General features: G+C 47.6%; 9 protein-coding genes across 9 annotated transcripts; 7 read left to right on the forward strand and 2 right to left on the reverse strand.

Moving 5' to 3' along the window:
• Positions 1–4: 4 nt before the first annotated feature.
• PG985_002741 (MFS general substrate transporter) lies at positions 5–4,273 on the forward strand (the record flags this gene model as incomplete). Its single annotated transcript, XM_066822510.1, has 2 exons — positions 5–298; positions 3,911–4,273. 2 exons carry the CDS (start codon positions 5–7, stop codon positions 4,271–4,273), a joined length of 657 nt encoding a protein of 218 aa, XP_066689942.1.
• A 1,211-nt stretch (positions 4,274–5,484) lies between these two features.
• Positions 5,485–6,829, forward strand: PG985_002742 (uncharacterized protein; the record flags this gene model as incomplete). Its single annotated transcript, XM_066822511.1, has 2 exons — positions 5,485–6,286; positions 6,408–6,829. The coding sequence occupies 2 exons, from the start codon at positions 5,485–5,487 to the stop codon at positions 6,827–6,829; spliced, it is 1,224 nt and encodes a 407-aa protein (XP_066689943.1).
• A 144-nt stretch (positions 6,830–6,973) lies between these two features.
• PG985_002743 (O-methylsterigmatocystin oxidoreductase) lies at positions 6,974–8,677 on the reverse strand (the record flags this gene model as incomplete). The annotated part of the gene is made up of 2 exons (XM_066822512.1): positions 6,974–8,329; positions 8,384–8,677. The coding sequence occupies 2 exons, from the start codon at positions 8,675–8,677 to the stop codon at positions 6,974–6,976; spliced, it is 1,650 nt and encodes a 549-aa protein (XP_066689944.1).
• A 761-nt stretch (positions 8,678–9,438) lies between these two features.
• Positions 9,439–15,460, forward strand: PG985_002744 (Male sterility- NAD-binding; the record flags this gene model as incomplete). The annotated part of the gene is made up of 8 exons (XM_066822513.1): positions 9,439–9,725; positions 9,776–10,016; positions 10,165–12,168; positions 12,266–12,817; positions 12,855–13,285; positions 13,326–14,583; positions 14,610–14,962; positions 15,118–15,460. 8 exons carry the CDS (start codon positions 9,439–9,441, stop codon positions 15,458–15,460), a joined length of 5,469 nt encoding a protein of 1,822 aa, XP_066689945.1.
• A 43-nt stretch (positions 15,461–15,503) lies between these two features.
• On the forward strand, positions 15,504–15,884 carry PG985_002745 (uncharacterized protein; the record flags this gene model as incomplete). Its single annotated transcript, XM_066822514.1, has 1 exon — positions 15,504–15,884. The coding sequence occupies one exon, from the start codon at positions 15,504–15,506 to the stop codon at positions 15,882–15,884; it is 381 nt and encodes a 126-aa protein (XP_066689946.1).
• Positions 15,885–16,409: 525 nt separating this feature from the next.
• On the forward strand, positions 16,410–17,165 carry PG985_002746 (ATP-binding cassette transporter; the record flags this gene model as incomplete). The annotated part of the gene is made up of 1 exon (XM_066822515.1): positions 16,410–17,165. The coding sequence occupies one exon, from the start codon at positions 16,410–16,412 to the stop codon at positions 17,163–17,165; it is 756 nt and encodes a 251-aa protein (XP_066689947.1).
• A 961-nt stretch (positions 17,166–18,126) lies between these two features.
• On the reverse strand, positions 18,127–19,251 carry PG985_002747 (4-hydroxythreonine-4-phosphate dehydrogenase protein; the record flags this gene model as incomplete). The annotated part of the gene is made up of 1 exon (XM_066822516.1): positions 18,127–19,251. One exon carries the CDS (start codon positions 19,249–19,251, stop codon positions 18,127–18,129), a length of 1,125 nt encoding a protein of 374 aa, XP_066689948.1.
• A 654-nt stretch (positions 19,252–19,905) lies between these two features.
• PG985_002748 (uncharacterized protein) lies at positions 19,906–21,630 on the forward strand (the record flags this gene model as incomplete). The annotated part of the gene is made up of 4 exons (XM_066822517.1): positions 19,906–20,141; positions 20,214–20,463; positions 20,536–20,721; positions 20,779–21,630. The coding sequence occupies 4 exons, from the start codon at positions 19,906–19,908 to the stop codon at positions 21,628–21,630; spliced, it is 1,524 nt and encodes a 507-aa protein (XP_066689949.1).
• A 2,033-nt stretch (positions 21,631–23,663) lies between these two features.
• PG985_002749 (uncharacterized protein) lies at positions 23,664–24,269 on the forward strand (the record flags this gene model as incomplete). Its single annotated transcript, XM_066822518.1, has 1 exon — positions 23,664–24,269. The coding sequence occupies one exon, from the start codon at positions 23,664–23,666 to the stop codon at positions 24,267–24,269; it is 606 nt and encodes a 201-aa protein (XP_066689950.1).
• Between the last annotated feature and the right edge of the window lie 1,943 nt (positions 24,270–26,212).

The raw sequence follows: 26,212 nt of genomic DNA on the forward strand, positions 1-26,212 counted from the left end.
CTTCATGCCTCTGTACTTCCAAGGGGTCAAGGCCACCAGTGCCGAGGACTCAGGGATACGTATGATTACGCTTGTGGTTGTACAAGTCGTTGTTATTGTCATCACCGGCATCCTCGCGGCGAAAACGGGGCATTACGTCCCCTTTTTCATCACCAGCTGTGTCGTGGCATCGGTTGGTCTGGGTCTACTGACAACCTGGCAGGTGAACTCATCAGCAGGCATGTGGATCGGTTACCAGGCCATCATAGGGTTTGGACTAGGAATGGGCATGCAACTATTTGCCACGGTTGTAGGGGCGGTACCTTGCCAACCTCCACCAACTGAATAATTGTGTCCAGATGTAGAGACTGACATGCAAAAACACCCCAGACCAGTGTTGTCAAGCAACCAACCATTCCAACCTTATATTCAACCAATCAATCAACACCGCCATATTAATTAATTAATATCGATTTATTAGAAAATATTATAAATTAATTAAAAAATTTAAATAATTAATAATTAATTAATATAATTAATATAATTAGAATTAAGGTTAAATATTATCGATTTTTAATATATTTTAAAGCTTTTAATTAATAATTTTATAATATTTTTTTAATATTTTAATTAAAATATATAAGAATTAAAGAATTGATTATAAATTTCGTAAATTAATCTTAATAAATTAAAAAATAATTTTAATATTAATAATATCTTTAATATTATTTTAAATAATAAATAATATATTTAATTTATATATTTTTTAATAACTTTATTAATTATTTATTTTTTTAAATTTATTATTATTATAATGTCGTTATAATATTTATTTATTAATTTATTAATATTATTAAACCTCTTTTTTTTATCAATAGATATTTAATTATTTTTATTATATAATTTAATAATTAAATTTTTATAATTATTAAAAAACTATAATTAATATAAGTTTAAAAATTTAACTTCGATTTCTAATTTAAAAGAAAAAAATATTAAATCTATATATTTTATATAATAAAATAATTACCGATATTAAATAAATTTATTAATAAAAGCCTATTAAATATAATAAATTATTTATATTTATATTATAATATTAAAATATTTCTTAATAATATAAATAAATTAAAGCGAGAAATAAATAACGATATTGAATTTATTAAATATTAATTTATTATAATTTTTTTAAATTTAAACTTTAATAATAATAATAATATTAAATCTATATATAAAATATATAATTCTTTTAATAAAATATATTTTTAACGTTTCTTAATTAAATAAATTATTAATAAATCTATTCCTTTTTAAATTATTAATTCTTATCGATTTCGAGCTTTTTATTTTTATTTAAATTTTAAAATTAAAATTTAATAAATAATATTATTATAAAATATTTTTTAATTATATATTATCGATAAATTTAATAAATATTAATACCGTATTATTAATATATTAATTTTTACTTTTAATTAAATATATTTCGCGTTTAATAATTAAAGGTTCGATAATAAATATAATATATATAAATTAAATTACTTTTTTTATAATACTTTTATTAATTAATTTAAAAAAATAATATTAAATATATTATAAATAAAGGGTTATTATAATAATAATATTATTAATATTATAATAATAAAGTTTATTAATTTATATAATATTAATAATAAAATAAAATATTTTATTCTTAATAATACCGTTAATATAAATATAATAATAAATTATATCGATAATATTTATAAATTTAAAAGATATTATTAATAGGATTATTATTTTAATTATTTATTAAATTTAATAATTAAAACTTTATTAAACCTCGATTAATTAATAAATAAAAATATTTATAAATTTAATAATTCCGATATTTTATTATAAATTAATTATAAAAATTAATACCGTTAAAAGCTAATAGATAAATTTTATATTATTATAATTATTATTAATTAAAATAATTATATTAATAATTTATTTTTATCGATTTAAGAAATTAATTATATTAATTCTATCTTTTAAAAAAAACCTTTAAAATATATTAAAGATAATTAAATATATTAATTAAATGTTTATTATATAATTATATAAACCTTTTAATTATATTAATATATCGAAATAATATATATTAAATATTTTTATAAATAAATTATTTAATATATATTTATTATTATTAATACTTTTTAACTATTTATAAAAAATAATATCTTTATTTTCTTTTAAATAATTATTTAATTAATTAATATTAATTAATTTATTTCCTTTAAAATTATATTAATATTAAAAGATTTTAAAAATTATTTTATTTAATTAAAAGATAATAATTAAATAAAGTAATAATTCGATAATTTTAAAAGGTTTTATAATAATATATATTATTATTTATTAAATTTCGAATTTATATTATAAAAGTTAAAATAATATAAAAAAGATTTTATTAATTATTTAAATTTAATAAAATATAATATCGATATTAACGTCGCTTAAATTAAAATTAATAATTATTATATTAATATTTATTTAACGTTAATATATTATATTATTTATTTATTTTATGTGATTTATCGATAACCTTCTTTTAAATACTTTTAAATAATAAATATCGATTAAATATATAATATTAAATAAATATTTAAAAATATATAAAAATTTAAATATTAAAATTTAAATAAATTAAACTTTAAATCGATAATATTAATAATCCTTTTAACCTTTATATTTATAAATAACTTTGGTTATTTCCTATAATAATAATATAATTAATTAATTAATTAAATTTATAATAATAAACGCGATAATAAATATATATAATAATATTTAAATATTATTAAATTTAAAGATATTAATATAATTATTATAATATATACCTTAAATTATTATAAATAACTTTAAATTTCCTTATTATTTAATTAATATTTATTAAATATAAAAAATTATTTTCTATAATCGATCGATTATAAACTTATTTTTATTTTAAATTTAATACTAAAATTTTAATATAAAGTTAATATTATTAATAATATTAATCCTTTATTCTTTTTAATTATAAAGGAATTAAAATAATAAATTATAAGAAACTTTATAATAAATAAAATTAAAAAGAGAATTATTAAATTATTATATTTAAAAAATTTAAAATAATAATAATAATAATATTAAATTATTAACTAAACCTTTAATTAATTATAATAATGTTATATTATATTATATATATAATAATAATATTATTTCTTTATATCCTTTAAATAAAATCCATTAAAAATTTTATAATATAATAATAATACTTTTTATTTATTTAAAAAGGTATAAATTCGAACTTTATTAAAGTTATGTTTTTATTTATTAACGAACCTATTTAATATTAATAACTTTTATTAATAATAAATTTTATTATTTAATTTAAAATAATTATTTTAATATATAATTAATTTAAATACCTTAATAAAATAAATTTTATTATTAAATAATATTATTTTATTTTTAAACTATATAATATAATAATAATATATTTCTTTTTAATTATTAAAAACTTATTATATTTATTTTAAAGAAATTAAAAGGGAGAAAAGATTTAAATTTAAATTTTAATATAATTATTTTTGTTTACTTTTTTTATTATTTTTTTAATTATTTAAATAATATTATATATTTTTATTATATAATTTAATTAAAATTAATATATATATTATATTATATTATAATATAATAGTATAATATTAAATATAATAATATTTTTTAATATTAAACCTTTTTAATATTTAAAATATTAAAAAAAAAATACTACGAAATATTAATTAATTAATTATTAATTAATTAATACTTTTTATATTAATCGTTTTATTAATTAACCGAGGCCGATTTTATTATAAAGGTAGTGTTAACCAATTAACGGTACGCTGGTTAGTTAGTTAGTTACTTGACAACACTGCCCCAGACGCTGCCTGACGAGGACGTCCCGACAGGTATGGCGCTGACTATAATGGCACAGTTCCTTGGCGCCTCCATCTTCCTGGGCGTCGGCAATAACATATTTGCCACTAAACTCATCGAACTCATCAATGACCTCGGTGTTCCTGGTCTGGATGGCCACACAGTCGTCTCAGCCGGGGCCACAGGCCTGCGGGCCGTAGTCCCCGAGCAGCATTTGCCCGAGGTTTTGAGCGCTTACATGGAGGCTTTGAGATGGACATTCCGCCTATCGCTTATACTGGAGTGCGTCGCGTTTCTGGGCGCCATTGGGATTGAGTGGAGGAAGGTTCGAGGCCATGATTCCGGAAAGCCAATCATCATCGGATAGCTGCACACTCCCATGCGCGTTGCTGGATTTACATCAGTCGTGGAGAGCTAGCTACTTCAAAGTCCGCTTGCTTGAGCCAATAGTTTCAATATCAACTTGAAACGGACAGCCATGTAAGACAGAAAGCCCGAGCCGTGCATATACATGTGGAAGCAGATGACATGGAGTGAAACGATCGTATTTGTCGGCTACTACACCAGCGACCTTTTTCGCCGAGCACGCACATCGTTCAGTTGCACAAACCGAGGCTAGGCGGAAGTGTGGCTTACGCCGCGTGAGCTTATGATTGGGGAAACGATGTCACCTCCAGAGCTATTACGTAGATAAGATCTTACGACAGCACGGCAAAGGGGTCCGGGAGATGGATATTGCATAAAGATGGTGTAGTTGGTAGTGGATGGCGTAAACGGGCCAGTGAGAATGCTAGTGCTTCCCATTCACGATGATAGCCCCCAATGGTTGTCGAAGATATTATCAGACGTGCCTGCATCCAAGGCCCGTCCCTTCCCGGAAGGGATCTGCCGCACCTCCGCCCCCAATGTTGCTTTGCCAGCACGTCACCAAGATAATGCAGTCAGCCACAAGGCCGCAGACTTGATTGTCTGATCTGGTGGAAGCACTCATTGGCGACCCATTCTTGTTTTGACATGCTGAAAAGCCATTCGTCGCGTCGGATCGCTCGGGGATTTCAGTTTGACAGTTCCTATACGGTTACGGGCGCAGGCGAGACATGCAGTGAAGGGCGATCGGAGCGTCGGAGAAGAACAATTCAAACAGCGAGCTAGGAACGATGACAGCATTTTCCCCAGTCAACCAGTGTAGCTGCTAGTCCAAGACAAGTACTTTAATTCTGGATTCATTAATAGGCTTGATTTGGTCGTCCATTGCCGCCTGTCATCTCTGTGAAACGTCGGTGCAATCTGTCGATGGGCTGCAAGTTGGATGTCCTCCCTGGTCATATTACCTAACTAGCAGCTGCATCCCACGTAAGATCTCACCCACCATGCACCGCCCAACAACCAACAGGCAAAACCCTGACACGGACCACTTGGAGTCCCTCCCCCAGCACCCAAGCTTACCTGTTCGCTTCGTACCTCAAATGACAATGTTTGGTACATTTGATCCAGCATCACCACTAGCCCTGTATATGTATTTATATAGGCACACAGAGACGAGCGCAAGTCGCGAAGTTAGGTTTATATAAAAGCTACATGGCCGAAAACAACCAGCAGCCTACGGTCCACCTGCGCACGGCCTGCGACACTTGTTCCGAGGCCAAAGTGAAATGCGACAAGAAGCATCCGGCTTGCAAACGTTGCCTCGAGGTGAACGCTACCTGCACGTACAGCAAGTCCCGCAAGCACGGAAAACAGACCTGGCGAAAGAAAGGGCACCATGACCGAACAGCGCAAATTGCTACTGCCGCCGCCACTTCCACCACCACAGAAGCTATTGGTGACTCGAGCCAGCCAATCGTGGCCCCAAGCGTCCCCATCATGGCTCTGCCCGGTCAGCTGGGATGGAATGTCATACTGAATGGTCCGTCGGGGCCAGTGATGGACAACCCATCACTGGACTCTATCTTGGACACCCAACTGCATGGCTCAAGCGATGTTTCGGCAATCGCGTCTTCGTGGTCGTTTGATAGCTCCGACTTCAACGCCGCCTCTTTTGCTAATTGGGACATGACCGAGACATTCGCTCCCCTCGCCAACTCAGGAGCCGACACTGGTGGCTCTATTCCACAGCCCAGCCCTCAGGATAACCACCCAGCGGCGCAAGGCGTACCCAGTGAGACTGAACCTTCGTTTGCGGGATCAAACACGAACAGCGCACACGATTGCGAGGCGCGTGCTATCGCTATTCTGAGCTCGATGCAGCACGGGGAATTGGGTCAAGGGGCAGCTACCTGTTCAACTCATTTGACTAGCTTCAACTCGTTGAACCTCAGGCCGCGTTTCGACAGAGTCATAGCCACCAACAGGTCTGCCCTCGAAGGCTGGACCACACTTAGTGAGTGCCGGGCACAACCAACGTGGTGTGGTGTCGGAATTGGGGGGCAACTACTAATCCAGAGAGCACACAGTGAGATGCCAATGCACGCAATGCCCCCACCTCATCATGCTATATGTAGCCATACTGTCCAAGATGCTCTTTTGGTACCGCATCGCCGCGAGGGATTCCATGCCCCTGCGGGATGTCCGAGAGCCCGAGGACAGCAGTTACGCAAGCAGCAATTCCAGCAGTGCTGGCAGCCCTTCCCAACAAGATGCGCCCACCCCCAGGCAGTTCGGCATCAATCTGACAGCGATACAGGTTGGCGATCTCAGCTTAGATGCCGAGGAACAAGCTAATCTGCGTTGCGCTTTTCTACTTCGTGAGCTACGCAAGACAGAAAAGGCCATCGATGAGTTCATGAACATCGACCGCACGCACACTGATAATGATGGGGACGAGACCATTCGCAATGCCGTGGATTGGTCGATCAGCGGCATTGCCCATGTTAGAGAACAGCTAAAAGAGGTGATCCAGCAGATAGAGAACAGGTCTTCGTGACAGTCCTGATTGGCGGCTGTGCCAACGGTAGCACGATGGAAAGAAGGGTTTCATGCGACATATGCTAAGCGATCAATGTTTCTTTTCGAAGTGTATTATCTTGTATTCTACCATTTTTTTCAGGAGTCGATTCCACGTTTTCCTCTAAGTCTTCTGAACAAAGCCGTTCATGTCTACCCGTTGACCCCGCAGGGTATAGCCTTCCTTCGTGGCCTTCTGCCACTGCGATTGCACCAGATCCAACCTTGCCTGGGATCGCGGCACAAAGCGGACACGGTATGGCCTAGGTCCACGGAAGCTGGTATCCTCCCAATCATCGTCGCTTACATCCATGCTCTCCGCCTCGACCCCATCCACTAGGGGCGGGCGGATTTCGAAGGCCCACAGGATGTTGGCCAGGGCAATGTCGAGGGAGTTCTCGGCGAGACGAGACCCGGGACAGATCCGCCGCCCCATGCCAAAGGTGAAGTGGTCACGCTGGTACGGGTCGACTTGGTTGGCGTATTCGGAGCTGTATTTGGAGAATTCCAGGTAACGCCCCGGGCGAAAGGTGAACGGTTCGTCGTAGCGGCGCGGGTCATAGTGCAGGTAGCTGGTATTGCCCAGGAGGATGGTGCCCTTCGGGATGACGTAGTTCTTGTACACGACGTCGGCGTCGGCGTAGTGCTTGATGCCCCAGAACGGCGTTGGGTGCATGCGGAGCACTTCTTTGACACAGGCGCGGACGTACGGCAGATCCCGGACGTCCTCAAAGGTGGGCGATCGGTCCGGTCCCACGACGCGCATCAGCTCCGCGTGCGCCGCCTGCTGCGCGCGCGGCTCGGCGGCCAGGTGCAGCAGCAGGCTCAGCAGGGTGACCGAGGTCGTCGTAGAGCCGGCCTCGACGTTGCCGCCCGTGACCCAGGCGGCGTCTTCGTCCCGGAGCCCCTGCTTGCGCCAGCCGTCGCTGTTCTCCATCAGTTCGCGGGCGTAGCAGACGGGCGCGCGGCCCTGGGCCACTTTCTCCTGGAGGCCGCGCCACAGCAGCATCTTGGCCTCGAGCATCGGCTTGGCGTACGCCTCGGCCTGTCGCCGTCCTGGCTGGAGCCACGGCGGTAGCCGCGCCAGGAACGGGAGCTCGTCGACCACGAAAGCGCCGGCCCTCGTGATCTGGCCCAGGATGCGGGCGCTCGCCAGGGCGTGGTGGACGTTCTCGTCGTCCCAGTTGGTCACGCGGATCCCGTAGGTGCTCGTCATCATGATGCTGAAGGCGAAGCGGCGCACGTGCATCTGGAACTCTTGTTCCTTCTGGTTGTCGGTGGCAAGGTCGAAGAGCAGCTGCTTGACTTCGTACTCCTGCGAGGGCACAAACGTGGACGTCATGGTGCTCGAGAGGAGCTGGTGCGATATGTTGCGGTAGGCGCGCCATTTCGAGCCGTAGGGCAGTGTAAACATCCGCATGCCCCCCATGACGACGTCATTGCCCAGTGGCGCGGGCATTTTGGACGAAGTGTGTATGGACTAGGCAATGTTAGGCGCCTTGACATGGTATCGAGTCGGGCACGGCTAACCTACCTGCTTGTTCAATATCTCATGCATTGCCTCGGGACTGTTGATGACGACCCAGTTGAACCAGCCCACGCGCAACTTGAAGACCTCGCCATACTGCCCAGCCCATTCCCTAAAGCGCACGTGGGCCTTTTCGGGCAGACTGATGCCGATTCCTATCAGCGGCAACCCTCGAGGCCCCGGCATCTTGTCGAGGCGGCGGTCGCGACGAAGCCATACCGCAAAGCCGGCGACAAGGAGGATGGCGGGCAGAACGGTGAATCTGTATCTTTCAAAAACAGCAAGTAAATCGGCAAACATGGCGTCAAGTGGACTCTTGCGTAACTAAACAGATAGATGCCTCTTGCTTCCTTGAGTGGTCAGCATGTCCATCTAGAAGCACTCAGTCAGGGGCAAACTTGAAATATGCGCCCAGGCTTTTCTTCTATCCATTGAGAACACCAATGATACGCGTAACAATATCTCACCAATGAAATAGTCCTTTGACCCCGAGAGGATCCGATTGGACCCCGCCGCCGTTATCTTTCGAGTCCGAAAAAAACAAACTGAAAAAATGGGCGGTGAACGCCGGAACGTTCCCGGCTGACATGCATGGCCGATCATGGACTGGAACTGACCGGGCATACAATGTATGGCATTACCGTTAGCTGTATTACCCCATATGGCATCCCCGGCTATCTCGGCAATGTGACCGATGCGGCTTACTGCGACACGTGAGCTGGTACGATGCAAGATAGCTCTAGCCACTGCTCGTTCGGGCCGCATCGCAACAAAGGGATGGGCCGCGTTCCACCAGAGTTGGATTATATGCCAATGTCTTGGTAACACCATAGGACTTTGAGGGGACCAATAAGTAAACAGACAGTGTTGAATACAGTCAGACTTACCCGTTGCAGAGCCTTGAGGGTATCGTTGCAAACATCTAGATGGCGAAGGCATGACGGCGGGAGATAATACAAAACCTCCGTGAAGGAACGCGATGGAGGAAATAAGATCAATAGTTAGTGCGAACAGAAATCTCATCTCGTAAACTTAGCATCGCCGGAGATACTCAATTCAACATGGGAGAGCAACAAAGACTGTATCTCTTCGGAGACCAGACCTATGACGTACAGCCGCATCTGGAAGGCCTGCTGCGCCATCGGGACAATCCCGTCATGAAAAGCTTCCTCATCAAGGCCTACGATGCATTACGACGGGAGCTATACGGGCTACCGGCTGAAGTCCGGGAAGATCTCCCCCGATTCACATCCGTCGAGGACCTGCTGCTATGGAAGAGTGACGGCAGGCGATTCGTAGCCTTAGACATGGCTGTCACTTGCCTCTATCAACTCGGAACCTTCATCAGGTAAGCCACCTTGAATTATACTTAGTTGCACAAAACATCCCTCAGAGTAGCACTAAAGAAGCGGCGTTTATTTGTAGCCAAGAAAGCGTCTGGACCTTGCATCCCAATAACACGCGGGTACTGGGACTGTGCACTGGCGCCTTGGCCGCCGCGGCCGTGAGCTGTAGCCGTAGCACCACCGAACTGGTACCCATGGGCATCGATGCCATCGTAGTGGCTTTCAGAATCGGCCTGCACGTCGCCGATATGGCACGGCGTTTGGACCCCTCTGGTATGCAGGGCGAGGCCATGGTGAAGCTGCGTCAGGCATGTCGAGTCTCATCAAGGTGCTGCTGATGATGCAGAAAAACACGATCGCACCACACTGTGAGTTAAAGCCCGATTTGGTGTTTCTGTCAGATCTCTCGTCTTGGTTCCAGCCGAGATAACTTGGGCAAAGCTGATCAGTCGGTCATCAGGTGGAATTAAAGGAAAGATCAACCACAGGTTTCCGACAGACCTGCGAGAGCGTAATGTGCACATCGCTCTGGAGCCCACGAGCTGGGAGAGAAGCCTTGACCCTGCGCAGCCCCGCCGGGCTTTTATCAATAACTTCAGCGCCGCTGGCGGCAACACGGCGCTGCTGATCGAAGACGCACCCTTGGTCCCCGATAATGGGAGTGAAACTAGTGCTCTGGACCCTAGAAGTCACCACGTCGTCGCAGTCTCCGCCAAGAACGGCACGTCGCTTCAGGGGAATCTGCGGTCCCTGCTAGGCTACTTGCAGAAACACCCTGACCTGCACCTAGGCCGCCTGTCGTACACCACCACGGCCCGGCGTATACATCACAGGCACCGCGTGATGCTGACAGGCACCAATACCCGTGACCTGTGCATCGAGATTGAAAAGGCCCTTGAAAATCAAACGGGCGTGAACAGACCCAAGAACACGCCCAGGGTTATCTTTGCCTATACCGGCCAGGGGGCACAGTATCTCGGAATGGGCAAGGAGCTTCTCGAAACCACCCTTTTCTTCCGAACCGAGATGCGTCGGCTGGATCGGGTCGTACAGTCTATGGGCTTCCCGTCCATGTTGCCCATCGTACAGGCCGATACGGACAGGCAGGACTTGGGCGAGTTCACCGCGACCGAGGTGCAACTGGCCAGCGTGTGCATCCAGATTGCCTCGACCAAGATGTGGGCGTCGTGGGGCCTGACGCCGGCTGCCGTCGTAGGCCACAGCTTGGGCGAATACGCGGCTCTGAACGCCGCCGGGGTCCTCTCCGACGCCGATACCATTTACCTCGTCGGCACCCGGGCGCGCCTGCTCCAGGACAAGTGCACCCGTGACAGCCATATGATGTTGGTGGTCAAGGCGTCCGTGGATGAGGTCAACGAGGTTCTCCAAGGCGGGGCCGTCCCCTACGAGGTCGCCTGCATCAATTCTTCCATCGAGACGGTCATTGCCGGTACCAACGAGGACGTTACGTTACTCAAAGCCACCCTGACACATGCCGGAATGAAGACGACGCCACTGAAGGTTCCGTACGCTTTCCATTCCTCCCAAGTGGACCCAATTCTAGGGGAGTTCAAGAAGATAGCGGAAAATGTCACCTATTCAGAGACTAAGATACCAGTCCTGTGTCCTTTGGATGGTAGCATTGTCACAGACATAGGTGTTTTCGGTGCAGAGTATCTGGCCCGTCATACGAGGGAATCTGTCAACATGCTACAATCATTGTCGACAGCAAATCGACATCAAGTCTTGACCGACAAAGATATCACGCTAGAAGTTGGCCCGCACCCCGCGGTCACTGGGATGATCAAAGCCGTCATCGGAAGCCAAATCACCTGTCTAGCCTCTTTGCAAAGAGGAAGGCCGGCTTTCCAGTTACTGACCAACACGCTCAAGACCCTCTACACGGCAGGAGCTGATATCCGGTGGACTGAATACCACCAGGGGTTTGAGTCATCTTGTAAAGTTCTTCCGCTGCCGGCGTACAGCTGGGACCTGAATCCCTACTGGATCCAATACGTGAACGACTGGTCACTGCGGAAAGGGGACCCACCCCTTTCCATCACCCTCGATCAATCCCCCAAGCTGGAAAGCACCACCATCCACCGCGTGATGGAGGAATCCGGAAACGGACAAACTTGTCGCATCCTGACCGAGTCCGATGTCGCCCGGAAGGATTTCCGCCCTTTGATCGAAGGGCATGAGGTTGATGGCGTCCCCTTGTGCGCTCCCGCTGTCTATGCGGATATTGCTCTAACTCTGGGCAAGCATTTCTTGGACCACCATCATCCAAACAAGGTCGCTAACAGCGGCTTCGAGATCTCCGAAATGACCATCGTGAAGGCGTTGATATTGCAAAAGGATACGAACGCCGGTCAGGTGCTCCGCGTGCAGGCCGACGCCGACTGGTCTATGGACTCGGCTTCAGTGAAGTTCACGACACTAGACGTAAGAAAATCCTTTCTCCCTAGCCCCAAAACTATCCTCGTACACCTTAATCGAATTTGTTATTCAATGAAGACTGACAAGAACACAAAATATGTAGAAGCAGATGAAACCACAGGAACATGCGCACTGCACAATACGGTTTAACGACGGTAGTCAGAGGGAGATGTTGCAGCAAGAAAGCACCGTCAAGCAAAGAATGAGCGCTCTCAGGGACGAGCTGCGCGCAGAGACCACGACCGCCCGCTTCAACCGCGCCATGGTGTACCGCGCCATCCGCCCCCTGGCCCGTTTCCACGACGAGTACCGCGCCGTGGACGAGATTGTGCTCAACAGCCAGACGCTAGAGGCGACCAGCCGCCTCAGCTTCCGAGACTTCCCCCGAGATGGGGCCTTCCACACGCACCCGGGCCTGATCGACGGGCTGACGTGGGCCGCCGGCTTCTCCATGAACTGCAACGACGGTAACGACCTGGACAAGACGGCCTTTGTCAACCACGGCTGGGGCTCCCTCCAGATCTTCGAGCCCTTAGATCTTTCTAGGGACTACACGACCTACTCTCGCATGGTTGAGGGGAAAGATCGGCTTTGGCAGGGTGAGGTCACGGTACTGGACGGCGAGAAGATTGTGGCTCAGTTCAGTCAATTCGCGGTAAGTGCTTTCCGACTTACAAAAAGAGCCCAAACAGTGGATTGTAATGGATACTGACTGGCTGATTCTGTCAAAGATGCAAGGGGTCCCGCGCCGGGTTTTGTCCGTCATACTAGCCAGCGAAAACGGCAATAAGCCAAGTAAGCGTCTGTCGCCCACGCCTGGGAAAGACGCAATAGACACACCGGTAATGCCGCGCATCCCGGCAGATGCCGGTGGCCGTGTGAGACACGACCCATCTCCATCGCCAATCATCACACGGGCTGTTTCCATCATCGCCGAAGAGAGCGGGCTTGCCGAGGCGGACCTGGTCGACGGAACCGTCTTTGGGGACGTTGGCATTGACTCGCTTCTAGGCCTCACCATCTCGGCCCGTTTCAAAGAGGATTTGGACCTCGACCTCGACTTCAATTCTTTGTTCTACGAGTATCCCACGATTGGCGACCTGAAGGCCTTTCTCGGAGGCGAGTCCAAGGAGACCAGCTCGACCGCTTCCCCGGGCTCCGAGTCGATTTGCTCGGACGATACCGAAGCGACGACACTATCTACGAGCGAAAAAGGCACTGGCCATCTCTGATGTCCAGTTCAGGCGCGCTGTCGAGATTATTTCGGAAGAGAGCGGTGTAGCCATGGAAGACCTCACCGACGACAGCAATTTTGCCGACTGTGGGGTGGACTCGCTCCTGTCGCTAGTCATCGTGAGTAGGTTCCGAGACGAGTTGGAGCTCGACATCCAGCACGAATCTCTCATTCTTGACTGCCCCACCGTCGCAGACCTGAAGCAGATGCTGGTCGGTCAGTCAGGGCCGGAGACGCAACCACAGGAGAAGACCGTCAAAGCGACACCGAGAGTCGACGCCGCACCTATTGTCGATGGAACCACAGACTTGATCCGCACAGACACCGAAGCGGCCGCGCTGACGGCTCGGAAAAGAGCGATCGATGGCTACGTTGAGAAGTACGTGGCTGGGTTCTCGGTACCACAAGCGTCCACCTCGGAAGGAGGCGTAGTGGCTTACGGCGAGCAAGCCAAAGTGGTCCTCGTCACCGGCGCCACCGGGAGCCTTGGGGGCCATCTGGCGTTCCAACTGGCCCACCGCGCGGACGTGCAGACCGTCGTGTGCCTCAATCGCGAGCACCGCACTGAGGCAGCGGCGCGCCAGAAAAAGGCGATGAAGGATAAGGGGGTCCACTTCCCCGACCGTCTCCTGACCAAGCTGCGGGTGCTGCAGGCCGACACGTCGCAGCCCCAGCTCGGTCTGCCCCGCGCCGAGTACGAGGGGCTCGCGGCGTCAGTCACACACATTATCCACCAGGCGTGGCCCATGAGCGTCAAGCGGCCCCTGGCCGGGTTCGAGCCCCAATTCGCCGTGATGCGTAACCTGGTGGACCTGGCGAGCGCAGTCGTTGGCCGACGGCCCCCAACATTTCAGCTAAGCTTCCAGCTGATTTCATCCATCAGTGTCGTGGGCAATTACCGTGAAAAGGGCGGTCGGGTGCCCGAGGAAGCCGTGGGCATCGAGGCACTGCTCCCCGTGGGCTACGCCGAGGCCAAGTGGGGCTGCGAGCGCATGCTCGAGGCCACGCTGCGACAGCACCCGGCGCACTTCCGCGCCATGACGGTGCGGCTGGGGCAGATCGCGGGGTCGCGAAGGAGCGGGTACTGGAACCCGATGGAGCACTTTGGGTTCCTGGTGCGGTCGGCGCAGACGCTCCGCGCGCTACCTGACGTCGGCGGCACCGCCTACTGGACCCCCGTCGACGACGTCGCCGGGACGCTCACCGATCTGAGCCTCGCCGCCCCCGCATCCCATGCTACCCCGTCTACCACGTGGAGAACCCCGTCGGCCAGCCGTGGCGGGAGCTCAACGCCGTCTTGGCCGACGCCCTCGCGATTCCCCGCGAGAACCTGGTGTCCTTGCCCGAGTGGACGCGGCGCGTGCGGGAGGCGCCGACGCGGAACAACCCCGCCTCGGCCCTGGCCGACTTCCTGGATTCCAACTATGAGCGCATGTCGTGCGGCGGGCTCGTGCTGGATGCTAGGCACACGGTCGAGCACTCGCCGACGCTGGCGGCGGTAGGTCCGGTCGGCGAGGATGTTGTCAGGAAGTACATTCACGTTTGGAAGGAAATTGGGTTCTTAGAGTAGGTTCAAGACTGGGACAGAAACTGGTGTAATAGATAGTTTCACGGGCAATAAACCCTGCCTCCATGGGCCAACGACTCACCTTACCTTGAGGCGTGCAGAGCATTTGAACTACGTATGTTCTTCGCGTATGAGAAATCTGCACATCGTCCAGATTGGCACTTGTTCGCCCTACATTGAAGACATTGGGCCTCCTCGGAGGCATGAGTTGGGAGTCGACAGTCACCTATTACCAGGAAATCAATCGGCGCGTGCGCTCCGTGGAAGGCGGCCTGCACTCCGCGCCGTGCATCGTCTACTCTTTCGACTTGGCGCATATCGAAGCGCTCCAACACGCCGGCGAATGGAACGAAGCTGGGCGGCTGCCGGAAAAAGCGGCGGCGTCCCTCCAACGCGCGGGCGCCGAGGGTATCGTCCTGTGCACCAACACCATGCACTCGGTCTCGCAAGGCATTGAAAGTGCATCGAACCTCCCGCTGCTGCACATCGCTCGTTAGTGAGGGCTTCCGGACCGTGGGCTTGCTGGGTACCCGGTTCACCATGGAGCAGGACTTCTATGTGGCGCGCCTACGCGACAAGTTCGGTCTTACGGTGGTGGTGCCGGACGAAGCGGGGCGCGGGGTAGTGCACGGCATCATCTACCAGGAGCTGTGCAACGGCATCGTCCAGGAACCCTCATGCGAGACGTATTACCGGGTTATCGCGAGCCTCAAGTCGGCGGGCGTCGAATGTCTGATTCTCGGTTGCACCGAAATTGGCTTGCTGCTGGATGAGAAAGAGGTCGAGGAGCGCTGTGGATTGCCCCTCTTTGATACTACCAAGATTCATGCCGTGGCGGCCGTAGACTGGGCGATGGAGGCTGGTGACCAAGACAGAGACAGAGAGGCTGATGTGAGCAACACAAAGACAAAATGCGCCTGATCGATGTGGTCGGGGTGTAGCGTTTGACTTGAGAAACGAAACAAATCTTGAGTTTATTTTCCCATGCCTAAAGATCAGCCTGCTTCTTGATGCTGATTGGCGTTTTGTTGGCTCGAGGAATTCTTCGGATGTTCCTCTGACAGCTAGAGTGGAACAGGGGGTTGCAGTACGGTGGGTTGGGGGCTCTCTAGCGCCCGTCAGAGCAATGCGCCCAGCAGCGCGGGCGGCTGTGCAAGGGGGGGGGGTTTAAACTCCACTGGCCAGCCCGCGAGCCCCTGACGCAGAGTGTCTCAGGACATCAAAAACAGAATGCGCTGGCCGACCTTTTCCTTTTCTTCCCTTTCCTATTCTTTCCCACCTCCATTCCAAGCAGCACCGTTGACGGTTGAATTGATTTCAATACTCAACTTCTTTTCTTTAACCCCTCTTTTTTTCCCTTTTAAATTCTCACGTTCTCTTCTTGACTCCGCCAGTCGGTAGTTCTCCCTCCCTCCACCCCTGTTCATTCACTTCACCAGCAAAACCATGGATCCCCACTTCTGCCGCCATGCCGATAGCTCGCTCGGCCCCGTCATTCCCGCCGGCTGCCGGATGGCCACGGGCGAGAGCTTCGACTTCACCCTCCTGTTCGAGCAGGTCGCCCTCACCATTGTGCCCTGCGGCCTGTTCCTGACCGGCGCGCTCTTGCGCGTTGGGTACCTGCACGAGGCCCGCCGCGTCTGCGAGGCCGACTGGAAGCACCAAGCCAAGCTGACCGCGGCGTCGCTCTACGCCCTCCTCAAGGCGGCCGTCCTCGTGCTCTGGTGCCTGCCCTCCTCCTCGTCGGGCCTCCTCTCGGGCGCCTCGGTGACGTCGGCCGTCTTCGCCCTCCTCGTCGCCGTCACGCTGCCGGCCGCCTCCCACTACGAGCACACCCGCACCGCCCAGCCGTCCATCCTGCTGTCGGCCTACCTCAACTTCACCTTCATGTTCGACGCCGCGATCGCGCGGACGCTGTGGCTGACGCAGACGTCGGCGCAGCTGCCCGCCGTCTTCACGGCCGCCCTGGCCGTCAAGGGTGCGCTGCTCCTGCTCGAGGCGGCCGCCAAGACGCCCCTGACGGCGGCGCGCGGCAAGGCTTCGCCGCCTGAGTCCCTCGGCTCCGTTTACTTCCAGGGCTTCTTCGGCTGGACTACCCCTCTGGTTCGGTCACGCTCCCGGGGCGCCATTGACCTCGAGGACCTCGAGGCTTTGGAGGGGGCGTCTGAGAAATCGGGCCGTCCCGTCCCGTCGAAGGTGTGAGCAGCGCGTAATGCCAACCCCATCTTTGACTCATGGTGATTCCCCGTTCGGCCGGATAGGTCGGATTGCGGTTGAGTCCCTTCAGGCCCCTGTAGCACGGCCATGTGCATCGGGTCAAACTCGAGGCCGCAGACTCTCATAATGTGAATGCGTTATGGGACTTCGATTGGATACGAGATCTGGCCATATCCCATAGCAGAAGCCGACACGGAAAAATCAGATAGCTGTGGGCTAAGGCCCCGTCCGGCATCGCGACTGCCAACACCAGTCAGCTTTAGCTGAATGATGTCAATGATATTGCTTTTTCCATGTTCTTCAATGTGTTCCTGCCTTTGCCTCCTCTTGCATGTTCTAGAAACTAGGAATAGGAGCGACCACTTACCTGGTCTCCAAGCGACGGATCAATTTGGCTTTGAAGTCGAGTCGATTCAAATTGAACACAGTCTGTTTTCGTGATGGCACCGTCGAGTTCAGTCATGTTTCTTTCTCTGCTGAGGTCTACCAACCACACAACTATCCCCTTCCCCAGACCGAAGCCACGTCGCCAATTGAGATGACAGGTAACCCTTTCGAAACAGTCAACCGTGAAGAGGAAGCCGAAGATAAGGCGGACAGCGTCACTCTACTCGAATCTGCTCCAGTCGCAACCAATGCCACAGCTTTCAAAGTAACGGTCAAGTGCCGCATTTAAAGTTGATTGCCTGGCAGTCCCGTCAGATAGTCCTCGCCGCACCGTGAGACCCATGCCTGGCCCTGAGCTACTTCTGGTGCAAAAATACGACTGATTTCGCGGAAGCAAACCGCGCCTACTCAGCCCTGTCAGAGCCTCCCGCGGGTGGCCCAGGGCTCCATTGCAGCGGTTATTGAGCTGGGTCTCAGGTAAGTTATCAAATTCAAGACGTTTACACGAAGCAGGCTACGCGACTGAGCTGAATAATAGTCCATATCGCTGAAGTAACTTTTACATGACTGTTGCAGGCAGATCCGCCACTGCCGCAGAAGATGCTCCCTCGATCTTGACAGGCACTGCTTCCGTAGCCACCGCTGTGGCCTTCGAACCCTTCATCTCTTTCTGTAGTCTCCGCTCCGCCATCGTGACCGCCACATCAAACGCATTCTGCATGCTCGCGACCGACGCCAAATTCTTCCCGACAATATCGAACGCCGTCCCGTGCGCCGGTGTCGCCACGGGGATAGGCAGCCCGCCCTGCACCGTGACGCCCCCGTCGAAACCCAGCAGCTTCATGGCGATCTGGCCCTGGTCGTGGTACATGGTGACGATGGCATCGAACCGCTCGCGCTTGAGAAAAATGGTGTCGCAGGGGAACGGCCCCTCGACGTCGATGCCGCGGGCGCGCGCCAGCCCCACGGCGGGCCCGATGTGGTCCAGCTCGTGGCGGCCAAAGGCCCCCGCCTCGCCGGCGTGCGGGTTCAGCGCGCACACCCCCAGGCGGGGCTTCGCGACGCCGGACTCCCAGCGCAGCCGGTGCGTCAGCTCGAGGGTCTCGAGGACCGAGGCCATGGTGACGCGGGCCGCGACGTCCTCGAGGCCGACGTGGCTCGTCACGCGGCTCGTCCACAGGTCTGGGTCTCCGATGTTGATCTCGCTCGTGCGGCCCTTGAAGCCCAGCTGGTTCGCGAACCAGCGAAGCTCGTCCTCTTCCGCCATTCCCGCTTGCTTCAGGGAGCTCTTGTTCAGCGGCGCAAACACGATGGCGTCGACCTCGCCCGACTGCGCCAGCTTGAGGGCCCGATTTAGTTGGTGCAGGGAGCGCGCGCCACTGTCTTTGGAGACCTCGCCCCGCGTCATGTCGGGATACTCCGGTGCGCTGCCATCATCCAGGACCTGCACACCTCCCTGGGGTTTCGCCTCCGCGCCACCTTCCTCGCACAGGGTGATGTTTACGCCGCCAGCCTCTTGCATGGCCGAAACCAATTCGGACTTGTCGGCTAGGACCACGATGTCGGCTCGTTCCTGATTGACTGGTTTGCTGAGAAGTTTGGCGGCGACTTCGGGCCCGATACCTGACGGGTCGCCGAGAGTGACGGCGATCCGCGGTCTGCGTGGTTGCAACTCCGAGTCCATTGTGTTTCTGGTTGCAATTGAGTCGAGTGTGCTGCGAGCCGAAAGTTCCACCACTAATATGGCAATTGGACGTCACCAGGCAAATACGGTCGTATGGTTCAGTAGAGATCCCGTCTCGATACTAGGCAGCTTGTTGAGAGTCGAAATCGGACGAAGATCTTAGTGGCGTCGGCACTTTCACCGACGAATGCACAACACCGCCCTTTTAATAACCAAAATGTCCATCTCTTGGAGCACCCCAGTGGCAATGACATAAGCATTCTGCATGAGAAAAATGCTTTGCATGCGGATGATTGGCCGATACCCCTCAGTAAGCTCTCCCCGTGCATTGGGTGTTGGTGATACAGCGGCTTTCTCCAGCGAACCCAGAGATATGGCGGCCTCTGAAAACAGCCGACAACCGGTCCCTCTCCAGCGCCAAGAGCTTGGTCGAACGTTGCACTGCCTCTCCCCGGCATACACCATGATGCATAGGCAATACCCCACAGCCAAGGGGAGCGCAAAGTGTTACCACGACTAAGTAGATAGCGAAGGCTTGCATTCTCCAAGCAGCCGAGATTGGAAGGACCATCACTCCTGATAGATAATATTGACTGCTGAATTGACCCCCAACCAATCAAGGTCACTCGCCAATATCGCATCAATTCGATCACCATGACAGCGTACGTTGACCCCAGTCATGATAAGAGCATTGGGGGGCAAATTGAAGATGATGTTGCACTTGAAGTGAGTGAAGCCTCCGTCGACGCGGATCATGCCCAAAGACTCGCTGCTCAATGGGTCGAGGGAACCGCCGAGGAAGGGAGATTGAAACGGAGACTGGATTGGCGCATCATCCCATGCACATGGATTCTCTATCTGCTCGGGTATCTCGACAGATCAAATATCGGGTACGTATACTCCACGGTTTTCACATGGTGTGAGAATCGCAAGCCGCTAACCATGGCCTATCCTGTCACCAGAAACGCGAAGACCGGTGGCCTGGCACGAGACTTTGACATGACCTCGGGTCAGTACTCCATCATCGTTTTGGTCTTTTTCATCTCCTACCTCATCTTCGAAGTCCCCGCGAACATGATCATCATGCGTGTCCGACCGAGCGTATTCCTTCCTGGACTCGGTGTCATTTGGGGCACATTCGCAGCTCTGATGGGTGCCACTCAGTCTTGGAGCCAACTGGCGGGCTTACGGTTCCTCATGGGTGTTGCCGAGGTACGTATGGCGCCAGATGGCACCGAATTCCCCATTGTTCCTCCACGGTGACGGGATTTGACGATTGGCCAGGCTGGATTTGCACCCGGCTCTACCTTCTATCTCAGCTGCTGGTATCGCAGGTACGAACTCGCAACGCGTTACGCGCTCCTCTACACCGCGGTGCCCATTGCTGGAGCCATATCCGGTTTGCTGGCCGGCCTCATCACCCAATACATGGATGGCAGTGCTGGACTGGCTGGTTGGCGTTGGCTTTTTGTAGGTGCACGATCTGGATCGGCGTGAGGAGCACTGGTATGCTAAATAAGACTCCAGATTCTTGAAGGTGTTGCATCGGTCATCGCTTCCATTGTAATCTTTCTTCTGATGCCCGACTTCCCCTCCAACAGCAAGAGATTCCTGTCCCAACAAGAGTCACTGCTAGCCTGTAATCGTCTGGCCGTCGACGGTATTGCTCTGGCTCTGGGTGTCGGGGGCGAAAAAATTCCCCATTGGGAGGCTTTTAAGATGACATGCAGCGACTGGCGAGTCTGGGTGCAGTGCTTCCTCTTCGTGCTCGTCACCGGCGCGCAAACCATGCAGTACTTCATCCCCACTTTGGTGGAGAGCTTCGGGTGGACTGGGCATACCGGCCAATACTACACCATCCCCGCCTACATGGCCGCGCTCGTATACGTTTTGGCCTTCTGCTGGCTGGCTGACAAGTACAAGACCAAATGGCAGTTGATCTGCGGCCTGTCGGGTCTGGGCTGCATCCTCTTCATCGCGGTTACGACGACGCCGCACAGCAAGGTGGCGCAGTACGTGCTGACCATCTTCGCCTTCGGGACCATCTATGGGTGCTCCCCTCTGGTCAAGACGTGGGTATCGGACGTGATTCCCCAGCCGGCGGCGAAAAGGGCCGTGGCCATTGCACTCATCAATGCCATTGGCAATGCTTCGTCCATCTACTCGACCTGGCTGTGGCCCGACAAGGACGCGCCTCGCTATATTCCTGGCTTTGTCACCACCACCACCTGGCTGGGAGTCCTGAGCGTCAGTACCGTTGGTGCGGCGTACTTCTTCAACAAGTATCCCGTCCTGCGCGCGAGTCACTTGACTACCATGACCGCGGAGCTCAAAGCGCGCAGAGAAGCTGATACGAGGACCCCGCGAGTCAACGAATAGGAGACGAAGCCAACTTCGGCTGCTGGCTGTCGTGGTTCGAGGTTCCTGTGTCCCAGTGCGTCCTGATGTCACGTCGAAAACTTTCACTTCAGCGCAGTTACCAGTCGCTGTTGGCACTGGGGCACCTCAAACATGATGCGTCGCTATTTGGCTAAATCCTATCAGATACGAGGTTACACCTCTTCGCATTACAGCCCCCTCTATCTTGGCAATGCAGTTGGTTCCTTTGTGTTGGGTTATCTCCTCATGTTGCTCCCGACAAACATTGAACAACAGCCAATGGGCAATTTGAACCCTGCAGCGATTAGGTTGTCAGACCCAGAAGCGTGTTCGATCCGCACGAGGCTCTACTCCTGACATCATGCCGAGTAGGGTAAGCTATCGTTATTGGGAACTATTCATTTGGCGTCACTTATATGCGTTTTGGTGGAACCCAATCGTGTTCATGTATCTCGATACCATTGCTTTCCTCCCTTCCAGAAAGGTACCGGGATATGCATCACTTACCAATTTTCCATCTTGCGTTGCAATAAGCCGGAAAACACAATGTCTACAAGCACTTCAAGCGGTCTACGTTTCTCCCGTACTGGGGCCATGGTGACGGGAGTGAAATCCAAAAAGGAAGCATTTCAATTAAGAGACGCGCCCCCAGATGTTATAATTGCTTACCTTCTCGCCTCCCACCTCCACCCTCACTTCTTTCATGGCACACGCCAGAAATATCCGCCTTTGAACCTTCAATCAACTATGAGGTTGACTCTCAACAGACATGAAGGGTCTACCTACCTTGGCACTCCTCTCGGCTTTCGCTAGTTCTGGGCGCTAGCTTCGTTTGTACAGCAACGTGTATCTGGGTTCGGAACACCGGACATTGCCAAGTTGAAAACCCTGGTTTTGAAACTATAGAGAAGTACAGTCGTGGGAAGTAAGTTCCCGACTAGCGGGTCGGCCCTTTGAGAAGTTTGTATCAGCCCGATTGGTCTGTCGGCGAGCCCCTATCTGACGAGTCGAGGCGCCAACACGTTGGTTGGTCTGTTGGTTGGTTGAATCCTGGGGCCCGATGATCCCGGTAATTCGTGTGCCGAATGAAGGTATCTGCATGCATTGGCATATGCAGTTTGCATACTATGTTATGTGATTGGATGATCTCACCCAACGTGACCGCCCCGAAAGCAATTTGGCTTGATCAAACCATCTTCGATCCTCGATCTCGATCGTGTAGTCAAGTCTAGTGTAATACAGGACTTTGTAAATACTCCGCGGAGCAACGCCTCGTTGCAAACAACATGTGAATCGGTTGGGATGGTTGCCTTGGCTGATACTATGCGCAGGGCGCAGCAAACATGTTGATTGCCACCAATCTGTCCCGGTCGATCGGGTCTTGCGTCCCTCCTCTCCAAGCAAGGGATGAACTATCACGAATATTCAAACTACAGGCTAAAAGACCTGGATCCTAGCAGTATACGGCATCACGACTACACACGAGGATGGAACCCTGGTTCAATCCACAGCAGAGCACTCGTTTGCCACGACTACTAGCACACTAGAATTTATTCAGGCTTTATACGCCTTCCTGGGTCGCAACCAGATCTCTCGCATAGGGCCAGTTCGCATCCATTTCGAGGCCTTGGAAAGTCATGGCTGGGCTTTGAACATACGAGGACTCGCCACTGTGGCCACTACCCTACCGAGTCCACCCGGCAGTCTTGAAACATTGATTGGGTGTGCTGGGACAGATACATGCGGTGTCTATTCGGCGAGCCAAGCAGCAGTATGTTTGAATACGCTGGGGGTTTGAGAAAGAGTTGATAAAATGGCTGACAAAGAGGCCTTACCAGGAGCTCGATGAACTTCACTTGCTATGCCCAGGCTCATCAATCCAGGCCCGCGCAGACTCGGCATTTGGAGAACAGTGGCTTTCAGATGGGGAAAACCACTTCTCGACTTTTCAATTCGACTTGGAAGGTCTACCAACCTTCGCACCAGAGAACATTGTAGGAAATTCTATTAGTAGCAGCAATGGCAACACGATTATGCCTGCGTCCCGGCCAACAAATATCGTACCAGACCGCGTCCGCAGAACCAAGGTACGCTTGCGAAATTCCGCAGAAGCCACTATTGAATCCATCTCGCAGGACATTCTTTGCGAGGACTACCATACTTTCTTGAAGTCTGAACTGCCGCGTTGGACAGCTCATGGGATCTGGGATGAGCCCGCAGAGCTCCTGGAGCTCCCGGTGGTATCCCCTGCGTCCTCAGAAGAATGCCGAAGTCTCGAGAAGGCTTACCTGGTTGTTTGCCAATTGGAGTCGCGCATGGGCCATGACATGATCCGAAGTCGTATGGCCTTGGTTCAACTTCACCTGGAGTACACTCGGATGCACGAAGCGCTTCGGGGGTTAGAAAGCAACGTGACTTCCCCTTCCACTGTCGGACGAGGTGGCTCATCCCGTGTTATCGATGGGATTCTCCAAATTATCCATAATGACTGGGCTTCCCTAGACCAACAACGCCTCTCAGAGCTTCGCGGCAAGTTCCACTACAGGAAGAAATGTGGCAAGCGATGGGCCCAGCTTGCCGACATGTTGGGAAGAGGCATCTTGCTCTTTTCTTCAGCGAAGCTGGCCAGCGCCGTGTAGGTGCATATTTCACTATGACCATTTCAACTCTTAATGGCCCCAATGGCTAATCAATGGGTTTAACAGAAGGAACACGAAGGTCACATCGAAGATGCTAGATGAGATCGCAGCAAGGGCCAAGACGAGAGACCCCCAGAAGCTAAAGATATTGCAAGTACTTGACCTACTAGCTGGTAGCCTTTTGGAGAACAAGGGGTTCACTGTGTTCAGATCTGCAGACATATTGCGAGAATGTTGAGGGGACTTCAGATACGACACGAAGCAATTGGCCACCTTAACGTAATTGTCACCAATGTTGAGGGTGGACGATATTTGCGGGAAGGCAATGGCGATAATGGATCAATCGAGGGTCGCAGTCAGGGTAATTAGGCAGAGGGACACAATCACCAGCCAGAACGATGCGCTCTTGGGGGCAGTGTTCGACCTGACGCCCAGGTCAGCGTCGGGCGTCTCATTTGGTGCCGCCAGTGTTGCCATTTGCATTGCCTGCCAAACATGAGACGAGGATGGTTATTTGGATCCGAGATTGAGAAGGACACCGTTAAAGTGTTAAGAAAGATTCTGGGTGACAGCATTGTGACTGGGTAGTACCCTGACCCCTAATGAGAGAATGATAAGGTACCTAAGTATTAAGGGATATATTACTTACTGTCGCTAACGAAATTAATGGCAAAATTAATGGCAAATAAGTTGCTGGTTAGCTAATTAAATCTTACCAGTTAAGGTAATAGCCGCATAGGCACCATTTTGTAATAACATTTAAATAATTAAAGGAAGGTATATTTAATAAATTATTTAAAGAATTAAACTTTTCTCTTAATTTATTATAGGTTCCCTTTTATTACTTACTAATTAATATTTAAATAAATAAAAAAAAATTAATATTTTATTAACCTTTTACCTTAATTAAATACTTAATAAAAAATTAATTTAATTTAATTAAATTTAAAATTAATTAAAGTTATTATAAATCATTATAGTTAAAGCTTAATTATTAATATAGTTATTATAATTTATAATTTAAATATATAATAATAATAAATAAAGTATTATTATATTACTTATTAAAATACTATTACCTTAAGGATTATTCTTTATAATATTATAAGGTAATAAGTATATATTAATATATATTTCATTAGCATTATTTAAATTTATTTAATAAAATTATAAATAATATTTTTTTTTTAATAATTAATTAAAACCTAATATATATTATAAAATAAAGCTTACTATAAAAGCTATAATAATAGTAATAATTATAGCGGCGGTTATAACGATTATAACTATAACTATATTATTATAATAAGTTATTAAAAATTAATATTAATAAGAAAGTCTATAATTAATCTAATATATAATTTAATTAATAAAAGTCTTATATATATATATTTTATATTAATAACTTTTTATTTAAGTTATAATATTAATTAAATTAAATTTAAACTCTTTAATAACTTATTTTTAAATAAGCTATTTAGTTAAAAGTAAAACTACCCCTTTAATAATTTAAATTTAAATTATTAATAAGTATTTTACTAATTAAGAGAAAGATTTAAAGCCGCCCGTAAATTCTTTTTATTATCTTAAGCTTCGTTTTAATTAATATATTATTATAAAGAGATATAATTAAAGTAATAATAGGTATATCTATATTTTATTAGTTAATATAATACTAATTATAAGAAATAATGATTTAATTAAAAGATTACTTACATTAACTATGGCATTATAATAAGTTACTTTTAAATAAATAATAATATTATTATTATATCGATTAACTCACTTATAATAAAAGAAGGAATAAGTTAAAGTTAATAATAGCTTTTTTCTATATATTAATAATAATCTTATTATAACTAACCTATTTAATTATAAGATATTAAATATAAAAGTATAAATAAGTAAATAAAGAGGTAAGGAATAAATATATTAATTCTTAA

This window comes from Apiospora marii (assembly GCF_038362585.1).
Source record: "Apiospora marii strain CBS 49790 chromosome Unknown utg000002l_segment0_segment0, whole genome shotgun sequence".
Classification (NCBI taxonomy): domain Eukaryota; kingdom Fungi; phylum Ascomycota; class Sordariomycetes; order Amphisphaeriales; family Apiosporaceae; genus Apiospora; species Apiospora marii.